Source organism: Pyxicephalus adspersus, chromosome 11 (genome assembly GCF_032062135.1).
Source record: "Pyxicephalus adspersus chromosome 11, UCB_Pads_2.0, whole genome shotgun sequence".
NCBI classification, from domain to species: domain Eukaryota; kingdom Metazoa; phylum Chordata; class Amphibia; order Anura; family Pyxicephalidae; genus Pyxicephalus; species Pyxicephalus adspersus.
Window position 1 is genome coordinate 53,607,963 of NC_092868.1, and position 14,842 is coordinate 53,622,804.

A 14,842-nucleotide genomic window follows, 5' to 3' on the forward strand; every position below is an offset into this window, starting at 1 on the left:
TTATTAAAACTGAAAAAGTGCTTGAATGAGCAGAACATTTTTCTTTGGATTTTTATAGGGATTTTAAAATTGACTTGTTCTGTAGAGAATATTTGCTAACGTATGTTAAATTTAGAAGCTTCATATGTCTCTTTACCATTCTCCCCCATTACCAGCCACAAAGACTGTTCATTCCCAAGTCTGAGGAGTCAGTGAAATAGCCAATAATGGAGAATTTATCCTCCACCAAAGTTTCCAAACTAGCTTGCTCCTTTCACCTCTCCATCCAAAGTCAGAGGCTAAAGTATGTTTTTTTACCATTAAGTTTTAGGGATCACAGAGATATTTATATTGTTAGGTATTGCCCCTCTATGGGCTCCATTTATAAAACAGGGAATCAGACTTTCTCTCATGGAATTGATTCCCACCAAGGAATGTTTGAGAGAATGCCAGATTCCCTGTTGTATAAACAGAGCCCTATGTGTTTTTGTTCTATCTGTAGAATTGATAATTCAGAGATCACCATATGTATTTACCTCGTCTGTACAAGACAACTACAATCTCTTCATTATTAAATTTACCTTGTGGACGAGGCCATTCACCTGCAGAAGTCTAAAGTAGTCATGAAAAACAGCAAGGAAAATACAATTTCTTGGTATATTTTATATTTTAAATTACAGACCATTCATAAATCTTTGCCAGATAACTAACATACCCCATTACAAAGCAATACAGGGGCTTTATAAAAAATAAATATACACTGGAAATAAACAATTCTTGCATAGATAATTGTTCAAAACACTTGTTTGTCTTCAGGCGACCCCCAGACAGATTCAGGACACGTCAACAGGCTTCCTGCACTCGCCGGTACACTTGTCTGCATACCTGGTCCTCACATCTCAGCTCCTGCGGGAAGGGAGAGCGTAAGTCACCATAATAACTAATAATATTAGAATTATGCTCACCATTCAGTGGTTTCAGAAAGCTTCATGCTAGGACAATAGATCAATTGAATAATGCATTTAAACCTGACAGGTGCACTTCATACAATAACAAAAAATGAATTTATTATTATTAAATATTATTATTATTATTATTAATAAACAGTATTTATATAGCGCCAACATATTACGCAGCGATGTACATTAAATAGGGGTTGCAAATGACAGATACAGACAGTGACACAGGATGAGGAGAGGACTCTGCCCCATAGAGCTTACAATCTAAGATATCTAAGTAATTCTTAGCAAAACATTATATTTATTTTTAGTAAAGTGTCAGTCTCACCTCATCAGCGCTCAGCTCCTCCATGTTTCTCCATGTTTCTGGTGGCAGAGTAAATAGGGATTGCAAATGACAGACATATACAGACAGTGACACAAGAGCAGGAGAGGACCCTGCCCAGAAGAGCTTACAATCTAAGAGGTGGGGGAAGTATCACACAATAGGAGGGGAGATATGGAATGGTGGGAAGTAGTGAGGGTTTAGGAGACAGAGGAAGACGGGTAGGTGAGGTTGAAGCGTTGGGTTATGAGTGATCTTTTAAATGTGCAGAAAGTAGGAGCAAGCCGAATAGGATGAGGGAGACCATTCCAGAGAGTGGGGGCAGCTCTAGAAAAATCTTGGAGACGTGCGTGGGATGAGGTTATAAGTGAGGAAGTCATTGGTAGGATCAAAGAGAGCAGTTAGGGGAGTAAGAATCTAGAACACCAATTTGTCAGATTTAATCCCCTGTACAGATGCACTTAGTCTGGGAGGGCCAAAAAGAAGTCCTGTTTAATGTGAAGTCCTGTTTAATCCCCAATAAGGGAACAGTCCAATGTGTTCAGATCAAAATTAATAACCCCTAACGACTTTTTACTGTAGTGGCATTTTGCCATGATGCATTACTGGTACAGTTTTACATAAGTATACATTGTAACCAAAATAAATAGATAATGGCTTCATGTTGACTCTTCCTGCATTTTTTCAAGATGCCTTGCACCTAAATTTTCTTTTACTGTAGTCAATTACCATACATGTGTTTATCTGTAGGGAGGAAATCACAGTGAGGAATTTAATGGTCACGTGTGCCATGTGGGGTGACAGTTGCCAAGGTCAGGGCAGATCTATGCAATCTGTAGTGTGTGATGGAGTTAACAGGCTGAACAAGAAATGTAACAGCTGCAGCCACTCCTCTCCATAGCATGGCGTTTTCCTGGCATACCAACAGCGACCTACTCACACATCTAACTGCACCCACACATTGGAATGGAACTCCAAGACTGGCATCTTAATGACTGATTACAATGATTCAGTGCAGTCCAAGTTTTTTTTCTAATGCTTGGCCATCTTTAAAGGATTTAAAGGAGACCAATAAATAGAAAAATTATTTGCTGCTATAACTGGATACCTGTTGAAAGTGCTAGTTGCCTGACCTATCCAAAATCTATAATACATCCTTCAGCAAGTAAGACAATGTAAAGTCTGGACTCCACCTTCTTGGGATAGGTTTTCTACTTTGCCACAGCTATTACACCCCACAAGGATAACCTGTGGTTGTATGTAGGGCCAATAGACATTGATCAGGATATTTCTTTAGTGGGAGTGAGTGGGGCATAAGTAACAGTCATCCAATGTCTGTGTAGCTTTAAAATTGGCTTACAATGAAATGGTAATAGGCCAATATGCTGCCATGTTCTTACAGTCGAGCTTACAAAGCCAATGCTGCCAAAGGTTCTTTCCTGTCCAGCTTACATGGGAATCAGGAGATGGGCAGCATGGTGGCTCAGTGGTTAGTACTCTGGCCCTTGCAGCATTAGGTCCCAGGTTCGTAGTTCGGCCAGGACACTATCTGCATGCAGTTTGATGGTTCTCCCTATGTTTACGTGGGTATCCTCCGGGTGGGTTAGTTAACTTCACCCCAAAATTGACCTTAGACTGTATTGACATATGACTATGGTAGAGACATTAGATTGTGAGCCCTATGAGGAACAGTTAGTGACATGACTATGGACTTTGTACAGCGCTGCGTAATATGTCGACGCTATATGAATACTGTGTAATAATAATTAGGAGATTTGTTCTCCATTAGGGAGATGATCCAAGTTCTAGCATTTTATGTGAGCAATACTACTGAAGGGGGTCTGGATCAATAGATAATAAGTTTAACCCTTCTATTCCTGACAAATGGCTGCATTAAAGGACATACATACCAGATGCAGATGATCCCCATCCAGCCAGTGAATCCAACCCCGATTCTTCTTTTCCCCCTTCTGAACGCAGACCAGTCGTCCATTGTCACAGGTGACTACACTCTGCTCAGAGACAGAAAATATACTTTTAAAAGAACGAAAAAAAAATATAGTATGACATTTCATAAAGTGAGTCTTAAAGTGCCAACCCAATATCTTACTCAGCTAAGACAGAATTGTACCAATATCAAAATATGAAAAATGTCAATAATGACTAACAAATTAACTAGATAGTTTAATGTATATAATAAATCAGGAGTCACATGATTTATAAAAGCAGACCAGCATGAAGGACATATGGTATGATGTTATAGTGCAGTGTTTCCCAACCTTTCCTAAATCGTGGCATATATTTTACATTAGAAAAATCCCACGGAACACCACTAAACAAAAATGTCACAGATTAATTAGCTACCTGCTGCCATCTAGTGGAAGAGTACTTCTTTGTTCTGCCTATCGCTATACATTGCTGGTATAGCCAAATGAAGACAAATTATTTGCAGTAAATAAATAATTTTCACACCAATTAACCAACGTTGGATAATTTCTCATGGTACACCTGAAGATCGCTCATGGCACACTAGTGTGCCGCGGCACAGTGGTTGAAAATCACTGTTATAGTGGATAGGTCTTTATAAAGATAATTGGTTTAAACTAGTGTTAGACTACCACCTGCTGGTGAATTTTATTATAGCATTTATTTAAATTACAAAGTCATGTTTCTCCAAATGTTTTATGAAGGTCTAACTATAAGTTTAAACATCAACAAAATACATTCTAGGTATTTCAAGACAAAAAAATGTCTTTTTTTTTTTTTAAGCACATCCAACACCTACACAGCAATGGCCCCGACCATGAAGAAGGGTGGACAATCATCTGCTATGTGAATACTAACTACAAAAAGCTAAACAAAAAAAAGGAACTGCAGGCCCAGGGATCTTAGGGAATATGAATCAATAGTGGGTATTAAGAACTTGCAAGCACAGGTATCATCTTGAGAAGCTTTACAGCTGGTTTTCATTAGAAAGCAGCCATACCCCATGTATAAAAGCCTATCCCCTGCCAGCATGTTGCAAAGACGACACTTGTCCTGTGTGTGGAAGTAATGACTTTTCTTTAGAGGTCCAACAACCCTCATTGAGTCAGACCTAAAGCTCCTAAATATGCAGGAATTGTATGTCTGACTCCTTATGGGGTGTGCCAGACCTCTGCAGAGAGACCACCCATTTCACAAGGGAATGCAAGGCTCTGTTTCTACATCATGCTGATAGAGGACAGTTTTTTCTACTAATAACTAATTCTTTAAACACATGATTTAAACCCTGATTTATTAAAGCTCTCCAAGACTGGAGAAGATACGCATTTATCAGTGAAGCTGGGTGATCCAGCAAACCTGGAATGAATTTCTTCAAAGTCGTTTGCTATTTCCTAGTAAATGTTTTGAATCCTGGACCAGATCTATTCCGGGTTTGCTGGATCACCCAGCTTCACTGATGAAAGTGTATCCTCTCCAGTAATGGAGCTTTGATAAATCAGACCCATTTTGTTAAGCAGTACCTGGAATGCATAAAGACATTTAAATAGGCTTCAAGCAAGAACAATTTTAAAGGGCCGTAGTTGTAAAGTACAAAATATAATGTAAAAAAATGAAACCTTGCCAAGTAAAATAATATTAATAATAATAAATTAAACAAATCATTTTCTAAATACTGGTATAACAATTTGCCAATCCTTCAAACAGACATGTAAAAATTAGTCTCTGGACGACACCCTGGCACTATCCATACCTTGCATTTTCGGTTATCCAGGCCCTTCAAGTCTTCATCAAACTCTCGTCCCAGGGTAAACTGGACTCGATAATTGCGAATGTTGCTGAGTGTCCGAATGACAAAGTTGTCACCATCTTGTTCTATGACTTTCTGAGGCTTGACAAATTTGGCCAAGTTCCTGGTGAAAATATCTATATCTAAAAGAAGGATAAAAGGGTTTAAAGATGAATTCCTAAATCACGCATTTCGCTCTGACATCTTCTGCAGCACTTTACAGAATTTATATTAATCAATGAGTAACTCACAAGCTTTGCTGAATTGTCCATAAAATATAAATTTATGAGATTGATATCCATTGCACCAAGCTTTAAAGGCGAATTAGTCTGAGAAGACACACGTCAAGGATTAGAAGCAAGATATCCTAAGCATATCACAATACAGGCCTTTAGCTTTTTGTCTGAAACAGCCGTGTATCCTGTCATGAGTAAAGTGCTTTTGGCTTGAAACCAGTACTGTAACAAGGCAGATTTATTCCCAGCTACACAGTGATTCATAGGAATTATCCCAGACAGTCCATTGCCCAAATGCAAATCCTAAACTGTATAATAGAGCAAAAGCCTGCAAACCTGGCCACAGGTGAGCAGATACCTCCAAGAGGGAACAGATCTTTCCCTTCTTGAGAGAGGTGGAGCTCTAGAATTAGGAACAATCCTATATGAACCATTACAACACAGGCAGTGCTTTCCATTCTACCTACTTACTTTTAATAATAAAATCAGATCCCACCTGCACAGATTGACCAATTTGTGGAAAGTCTTTGTGGTAATGAGCTTTGCAAGGTGTCCAAAGGTATGCATTTTTATCCCAGGTATGGAAGACATAGCTCAGGTTCTGCAGTCAGGAGCAATTACATATTAATGGGCTTATTATGGTAACCCTTATTATTATTTTCTACCGGTACCAATGATCAGAAGTTGACTTACTGGTTATCTGCATGAAAAGAGCTGATATTTAGGTTGTAGAGGTTCAGTTGGTGGTGCAGAGGGAGTCACAGTACTTCTAAGTAGTTTGCAGATGTGACGTTCTAATTTATTTGCTGCAAACTTGTTCTGGGTTAGCATATTAAAGCACTGGGGGTAATAAAACAGCTAAATGTAATGAAAAAAGTAAATGAGAGTTTTTAGAAGAGAATTATCATTGTCAGCCATGTGTTCTGCTCATCGGGATGATGTTTTAAAAAACCCATATACAATCATAGGAGGTGCGACCAGTGCAGCCACTTTTAGGCCCAATTCACACATCTGCATTGTAATATGATAGGGCAGCTGCACAAAAAAAATTTTGAGGCAACTATATTTTAGAAGATTTTTAAGATAATGTGAACTGGGGGTGACAATCAAGATAAGTTACTCTGAAATTTGGTAACATGCAATGCATAGGTTTGAACGCAGCTATAATCAAATCTGTCAGCAGCCATAAAAAAATTCACCTTCTGAATAGCCACGCTGATCTTTCTATTCATTTCAATCCCTGACTCAAAGTATGGAGATCAGGATTCTCAGTAATCCAAAAGAGCATTGAAAATAAAAGCAGCCAGGCAACAAGCATTTGCAGAAGATGGACAACAACAGAATGTTATAAATTTGTTTACGGTACCAGATTCTGTAGCTCATAACTAAATCCTATGTACGTCCTCAATCGTTCCCTTGATGGTTTATTTGCTACCAGTAATAATAGTGGTATATGGACACACTGTGGAGATTTCCATAGAGCCTCATCCACAGAGACTACTCATATAACTTATATAACTCTATAGGCAAGTTAAAAAGACTTAGAATAATAGAGTTACATAGTTACATAGTAAGGTTAAAAAAAGACATAAGTACATCAACTTCAACCACTAGGGAAATAAACTTATCCCAGATATAAAATCCTATAGACATAGTTGGTCCAGAGGAAGGGAAAAAACCCTGGTACAATTTGCTTCAACAGGGGAAATAAATTCCTTCCTGATTACAGGAGACAATCAGATGTTCCCTGGATCCACAGTCTCTGTTATTTTACTTTAAAGCCTTAATCCCCAGTTATATTCTGTGCTTCTAGAAATCATCCAGCTTTTTCTTAAACCAATCTATAGAAATTGCTGAAACTACTTTCTGAGGGAGCCGATTCCACATTTTCACAGACCTTACAGAGAAGAATCCCTTCCTTATCTGGAACTTAAACTTCTTTTCCTTCAGATGCAGAGTGCCCTCTTGTCATTAGTAAAAGCAATCTTGTCATTGTTTTAAAAATCTAAAATGCTGCCATATTCATTCATTACACATGGAGGTTGTACTCACTGCTTAGTAGTGCAATACAGTGATTGCACTTTACAAATCCCCTCTTTTAAAATAATGCTGCCATTCTAGAATAATCTCTGTGATCCTTTTTAGTTCCACCAACACATTTTCTAATACAAAGTAGCCAGCAGAAAAAGAGAACAGATCTAGAATTGAAATGTCACTATGAAAATCAGAAAAAGCACCGACACTTATGAGTGTGACAAAAGTTACAAAAAATGTTTATTTACTTGGAAAAACATGGAGTAGATTCCCATTTGCATTCTTTTTCTTTTTCATACACTAGCTCTAAATATTAGAATTGTAACCTTTTTATTTGCTGTGAAAAATATCTCTTGTTCTCTCTGCCTTTCTTTTCATAGATCAGACCCCCTTTGTATTCAGTTTTCATACTGGATAACTTTAAGGTGATTTAAATTATAAGGTGAATTTACCTTATAATTTGCTAAATGAAGGACCTTGAAATCATGCAGCAATATCCACCATAGCTATAACAATTCAGCTACCCTAAAAAGCATTTTAATTTCTCCAAAAGCTTAACATTCTGACTGCTGACCACAAATGACCCACATTGGATCAAAGTCACGCAGCAAGCACCTGATAGAACAGGGATAGGATGTTTGATCTTGTTATCATCCTATAACACCAAGCACAAAGCAATCAGATGTACAGTGACAGGCACTTACCCAAACTCTGCATGTAACGTTCAAAGTTCTCATTGCTGACCATGTTCCAGGTGCCACTAAAGTTTGGAGGAGCCATAGGTAGATTATTGCAATGCAGCCTATCGGAGCTGGAGATGAAGAACAGTATGTGACAAGTCCCAGGCTGCCTATTTTTATACTGATGGTGGAGGAGTGTCGCCTATACCCAACACAGAGAGGTCCACCTACAATCTATTCTCTGTAACCCTTTCCTCTCTGATGCTGGAAAAACCTTTGTGCAGAGTCCAAAAAGCCCAAGGTCGCACAGTTCTAAAAATCTAATGTCATTGAGTTCTCCAATTAGTGTATAGTTATAACACAGGCAGAACAAGCCACAATAAAAAAATGTATTTGGTCATATGATTTAAAAAAAATGGCATGTAAAAAATGACTAGATCTCATGACTTTGTACATTATTCACATATTCAGGCACGAGCATACATTTGTTCCCATGGGGGTATTTCCAGGCATCACCTGTTGCAGTTTATCACAAGCCTTGCAACATTTCTGGGGCCAAAATAGAGAAAAAATGAACCATCTGAATTGATCCACATTATTCATGAAAGCGTTATAAAGTTGAATGATGGTACAAGGGGGAGATTTGTACCCTAAGGGTTGGGTCGATTTGTAACCTAGGATAGGGTCTATGAGCCCTTTATTTTGGCCAGCACCCACTGCTGTTAGAGTCAGCCAAAAAGGGGTTTTGGGTGGTGACATTTTTGACCAGAACTAACGCGTTTCAATACCTGTGAACCCTGCCATACACGTGGCCGTTTTAAGGTCATTTATCATCCAATATGAATTGCAAATCAAAAAGTAATCTGTTAGGAGATCTGTTAGGGAACCAACTGTGTACCCCGTAGTGTTCACTGGTTTCTTCCTGCTGACTTGCATATATTATTGTATACGGTAGTGTGGTGGAGGGCAGCAAGATAATTTACTGAGAGTTGTAGGGGAGTACAGTATAAAGTTTAGGTTTTTGGATTTTACTTCCCCCCATATTTGTTCCAATTAGGAGAATATATTAAAAAAACTTAAAGAGGAAGTCTGCTTCTTGCCTCTCCCACAACCATTTTAAACATATTTTCACTTAGGCACTTAGTTGAAACAATGCACCCCCAGCATTGCCATACTTGTATATCTGCGGGACTACAGAGTTTTTATTCTTACATTGTTAGTCAGGTTGAAAAAAAGACATACGTTCATTAAGTTCAATCACTAGGGAAATTAACATATCCCAGATACAAACCCTATGGACATAGATGATCCAGAGTAAGACAAAAAACCCCTGGTACAATTTGCTCCAACAGAGGAAAAAAAATCCTTCCTGATTTCATTAGGCAATCGGATGTTCCCTCGATCAACAGTCACTGTTATCTTTACTTTAAAGTTTTAATACCCAGTTATATTCTGTGCTTCCAGCTTTTTCTTAAATCACTCTATAGTAGTTGCTAAAAAAAACTTTGATAGACCTTACAGTGAAGAATCCCTTCCTTATCCGGAGCTTAAACATCTTTTCCTCCAGATGCAAAGAGCGCCCCCTTGTGCTTTGTAATGACCTTAAACTGAATAATTGGGAAGAGAGTTCTCTATATGGGCCATTTATATATTTATACAGGGTGATCATATCCCCCCTTATAAGTCTCTTCCCAAGGGACAATAGATTCAGTTCAGCTAATCTCTCCTCATAGCTGAGCTCCTTACATTCCTTTTATTAGTTTAGTTTCCCTTCTCTGCACTCTCTCCAATTCCACAATGTCCTTTTTGTGAACTGGTCCCCAAAACGGGAGCGCATATTCCAGATGTGGTCTGACCAATGCTTTGTACAGAGGCAGGATAATGTATCCACCTCTGCAGTCTATTGCTCTTTTAATACAAGATCAACAAGTGTGAGATATAAGGTACTTCTGCCTAAATATGTTAGTCTCAGGAGATTTGAAATTAGATTTGGGGATATCATTACTGTGCTATTCATTGCTTTGATTTGAGCTCTGATTTGAGGAAGCAAAGCCTTGCTTCTACCACAATGGCATCCTCCACACAGAAAATATGGAACAAAGGGACCGGTAGTCAGTATTGTGGAAAAGATCAGCTGCAGAGTCTAATACTAGTGTTTAGTCATTACCCTCTGCCTTTTTGGGCCAGAGTCCAGTTCTGATTTATATGCAGGCTTCTGGTGACAGGGCCATAGATATTGATCACTCATGGGTTCCTATTCTAAAAAAAACACCTTTCTATAAATTTTGCATTCTCAGGTCACCTAGATGTGTTTATTTTTATGTGCATATCTTGGAGAAAATATTGGAGATGAAGAGGACATTATAAGCCTGGAGTCCAATGAAGATGCAAGGTGCTCTTGGACCAAAGATCATTGGTGTCACCTAAACTGACCCAGGAAACACGTATTGCTCATTGCTCAAGGAACCCCAGCAACCTCTGGAGGAAGTCTAGTTGGGAAGTACTGTGCTAGAGGAACGTGAGATATAAATATTAGGTATTGTACACCATCAAAGTGCATTTCATAAAGACTCTACAGAACCAGAAAATGACATCTTCTAACATGGCCTTTGTAGTCTTACGACTATGTGACCAGACCAATGCTCAGCCTACATTATTATTTCCCAGTCACCCATACGGTTAATGTTTTACATACTGTACTGTATGAGCAATGCCAGCAGAAGGGCTTCCCAGGGGACACTTATTTGCTTAACCTGTCAAACACAGACAGGGCACCGGAGTTAATATTATTCAGCAGGGTGACTGATGACTCTATGGTGTGACAGGGTAGATTCATTACAACCAATAGCAGAAGGGATGCTGTCACACCAAAAGTTCTTGCAATTCCACCAAATACACAGAGGTAGTTAGAGACTGATGCAATACAGAATAGTTTATGTCCATGCAGGGAACAGAATCTCATACCTTCTTTTCCAGCAGAATCCAACAAAAGTGAGGAAAGAAAGGTCTGTGTAAAGTTATTCATTCAGTGATTAAACAGGGTTCAGGACTTTTCTGCTCCCTCCTTACAGTACTGAGCCAATCTACCTTAGCGGGGAAAATCTCTGGTTTTGACTCTTTTATCCTACCAGCAATACTTTTCTTGTTTTAGGGTTACAATGTACACTCCATGCATCATATCAATGAATGTTGCCACCATAAGACGGAAAGTTTGTTAGGACTACAAAATACATTTCCCTATCCTCATATCCATAACATAGAGGGAAGGGTTTTGTTCTATACACCACATTGGGGTGGCTACAAATGAAGACATTCAGAATATAGCGTGAAATGTAGCCCCTAGCCTTAAGGATATGCAGCTCTCTGCTAGGGGTAAACTGGATTTATGGAAACTAATTGAACACATACTAAACAACATGGGGATGTGTCATTAATACATAAAACAATTTATATTTTTAATTTTTACTTTAGCGATATGTTAATGAACCAAGAAGGAAAAAACAAGAGAAGTGATTTGTTGGAGGTATATACAAATACAAAGAAAAACTGGCCGACAAGTAGAAGGCAAAGAACGAGTCACTAGTATTAGCCGTGGTGTCCCTGCAGTTCATCTTTTCCCCGTGATTGAATCACCTTCCGTGTGTCAGAACCCCAACAGTGAACAACACAATAACAACATCAACAAATCTAATTTCAAAGATGCAGAGAGCAGCAGTCAGGGGCCGCAGTGATCTTACACTGCAGATATATGGCTGCAGGTGTAGGATTGCCTAGACACACTCACATACTAGGAAGTGCACGGCTTCTTCTTATTAAATAGTAATTATATAGCACCAACATATTACGCAGTGATGTATAATAAATAGAGGTTGTAAATGTGACACAGAAGGAGTAGAGGACCTTGACCAGAAGAGCTTACAGTCTGTGAGAGGGGGGAAGTATTACACAATAGGAGGGAAGATATGGAATGGTGGGTAAGTAGTGAGGGTTTAAGATACAGAAGAAGACAGGTAGGCAAATTTGAAAAGATGGGTTTCAGGCTCTTTTAAATGAGCAGAAAGTAGGGGCAAGCTGAATAGGATGAGGAAGACCATTCCAGAGAGTCAGCGCAGCTCTAGAAAAGTCTTGGAGCCGTACGTGTGAGGAGGTTATGAGGGAGGAAGACATTAGTAGGTCATTAGAGGAGCGAAGAGAGTGGATGAGGGGGGGGGTTCTATCAGGTCAGAAAGGAGACAAGAACTGTGGAGGGATTTGAAGGCAAAACACAGGAGCTTGAATTTGAATATATGGTAAAATGGAAGGTACATTTTTTTTTTAGGAGAAATCAGATAAAAGTACATTTTAGAGTAACAAATACATTTTCTAAACGTTCCCATATAACACTTTTTGAATTCAGGGCCACATTAGCTGTTTTCTAAATGTTAAAACAAACATTTCCATACCTTTATCTCACTTTACAATGCTTCTCATCCTGTATGTGTGTTTTTATATTTAAACAGAACATTTTAAAGGTTTGAATTGTTCCCCGCTGATTGTTTTGCCATTTATGAATTAAGTAACATCAACCCACTATTGTTAACTATCTGCCAGCGGTCAGTTCCCTGCCACGACGGGAATGTTATGCAAAAAGTAAGCAAAGATGCAGTACACGTCCTGGTGTGCACAATTCTATAGGAAATAGCAACATAACCTGCATACCATTGTCCTCTGATAAAGCTACAATATCAAATAATATTATAAATATATTGTCCTGATTTATCCCCAAAGTGGGTCACCAAACGGAGAAAATGGACATAATACACCATTCACACAGTAGTCTAAATGAGGCAGATATGTGCATTTCTCCAACATGGCAAACACTCCAAAATGAGAGAATGAGAATGTTTCACATCAAATCACAAAACTATAGCTACAAAGCTGGATAAAGTCACACTGCACCGTTTCCTGCACAGGTTCCATTAAAAATCCCTGAAGGTGTGGCCGATAAAAGGGTCATATTGATTATGCACTTGGTGCCAATTAGTCCCATTAACATTTAGGTTGTAGGCTTTTAAATATACCAAACTACCATGCAGTGGTGTGTTTGAGCCCATTTCTAGAACTCCCAATCATTACATTATCAACAATAAGCCATTTCATCCCCATTCATTACCAAACATATATTTTCAACCCAACTACGTACACCCTATTGTGGGCAGCACTGTGGCTCATTAGTCAGCACTCTGGCCCTTGCAGTGCTGGGTCCCAGGTTCGAATCCAAGCCAGGACACTATCTGCACGGAGTTTGCAGGTTCTTCCCGTGTTTGTGTGGGTTTTGTCTCCCACATTCCAAAAACATGCTGTTAATTGTCTTTGTAATTGACTCCCCCCTATTAGACTGTTACTAGACATTAGACTATGGTAGGTACATTAGATTGTGAGCTCCTTTGAGGGACAGTTAGTGACATGACTATGGACTTTGTACAGTGCTGCCTAATATGCCTGTGCTATATAAATACTGTGTAATAATAATATTGTACCTTATTTCCACCCTCCCATCTCTCTATTACCTAGTATTTACCTATTACTTTCCTCTGCAAAACCATAAACACTGTTTCAGCTTGTTCAAATCCAACCTCAGTGTTCATTTCTCATATGACTTTCACTAGATGATTATAATCACAAAGCAATTTCAGTTTTCTTGTTATAAAGCGGACACTATAGTGTAACTTGTTTTACTGGTTAGATTTTCTTAGCTTACCTAATAATACAGATTGAACCATCAATACGTTTTGGCATACTTTACTATTTTTTCCCTATTACAGCAATGTCAAGGCAAGATAAAGAACATGAGCAGTACATCTCTGCAATACATGCATATTTTGCTGCCTGTTATCCTTTTCAAGTACAGAAAAATGGGGGACAGGGGATTTAGTGCTACTACCTGTTTTAGTGGAGGTGTTTAATTGTATAAAGGGTAGTTTATGTATGTGCATTATGTAGAAAAATAGATGAGAAAACAGTAAATATACTACTGGGTGAGGTCTGTGTTGTGTTTTGGTGCCAGCATACTACTTCCAGATCTCTTGAGGCCAATTGTTTTTAGAGTGTAACTGTCCATCTATGGCCTTTTTGTGTCAGTGTTTTTTTAGCAATTCCTTATGTTTTAAAAAATGTGTGCTTTTTCTGCTCTAGAGTCAGAGGTTCTCAACCTTTTTACTCCTGAGGAACCTTTTAAAAAATTCCAGGTGTCAGGGAACCCCTGCTATAACCCTATAATCAAATCAATGGTAAAACTTTGTACTGGTTGGGCAGCACGGTGGCTCAGAGGTTAGCACTCTGGTCTTTGCAGCCCTAGGTCCCAGGTTTGAATCTGGTCAGGACACTATCTGCATGGAGTTTGCAGGTTCTCCCAGTGTTTGCGTGGGTTTTGGTGCCAGAATTCTACTTCCAGATATCTTAAGGCCAATTGTTTTTAGAATGTAACTGTCCATTTTGGCCATTTTGCATCAGTGGTTTCCTCCCACATGCCAAAAACATGCATATAGGTTATTTGGCTTCCTCTCAAAATTGACCTTAGACTGTTTTAAAGAGAAATGACTGATCTAGGGACACTAAATAGTGAGGCCCTTCGAGGGACAGCTAGTGACATGACTATGGACTTTGTCAAGTGCAGTGTAATATGTTGGCGCTATATAAATACTGTGTAATAATATTATTTGGTTGGTCAGCAGGAAGAATGGCACCATTACAGATACCTAAAAAGGTCCTTGGTTTCATACAGCTGGCTTTGCCATTTGGTGTTGCCCCTGAAACTTTGAAGCGCCATCTTATCTCCATCAATTAGCCTTAGTTCATGGAATCCGCTGGAACTTCTG

At 38.8% G+C, this 14,842-nt stretch overlaps 1 protein-coding gene across 1 annotated transcript; it reads right to left on the bottom strand.

Annotated features, from left to right (window-relative positions):
* Nucleotides 1–622: 622 nt before the first annotated feature.
* RBP7 (retinol binding protein 7) lies at nt 623–8,168 on the bottom strand. Its single transcript, XM_072426060.1, has 4 exons — nt 8,010–8,168; nt 5,000–5,178; nt 3,174–3,275; nt 623–885 (listed from the first exon to the last, which is right to left on the bottom strand). The coding sequence occupies exons 1-4, from the start codon at nt 8,083–8,085 to the stop codon at nt 823–825; spliced, it is 420 nt and encodes a 139-aa protein (XP_072282161.1). The 5' UTR covers nt 8,086–8,168; the 3' UTR covers nt 623–822.
* Nucleotides 8,169–14,842: the final 6,674 nt, after the last annotated feature.

Bases quoted from the DNA above. Each gene is read 5' to 3' on its own strand.
- RBP7 (XM_072426060.1), bottom strand. From the start codon at position 8,085: ATGGCTCCTCCAAACTTTAGTGGCACCTGGAACATGGTCAGCAATGAG. The intron at 5,179-8,009 runs GTAAGTGCCTGT...TCCTTCTTTTAG, and splicing joins ACGTTACATGCAGAGTTTGG to ATATAGATATTTTCACCAGG. The intron at 3,276-4,999 runs GTATGGATAGTG...GTCTCTGAGCAG, and splicing joins TGGATAACCGAAAATGCAAG to AGTGTAGTCACCTGTGACAA.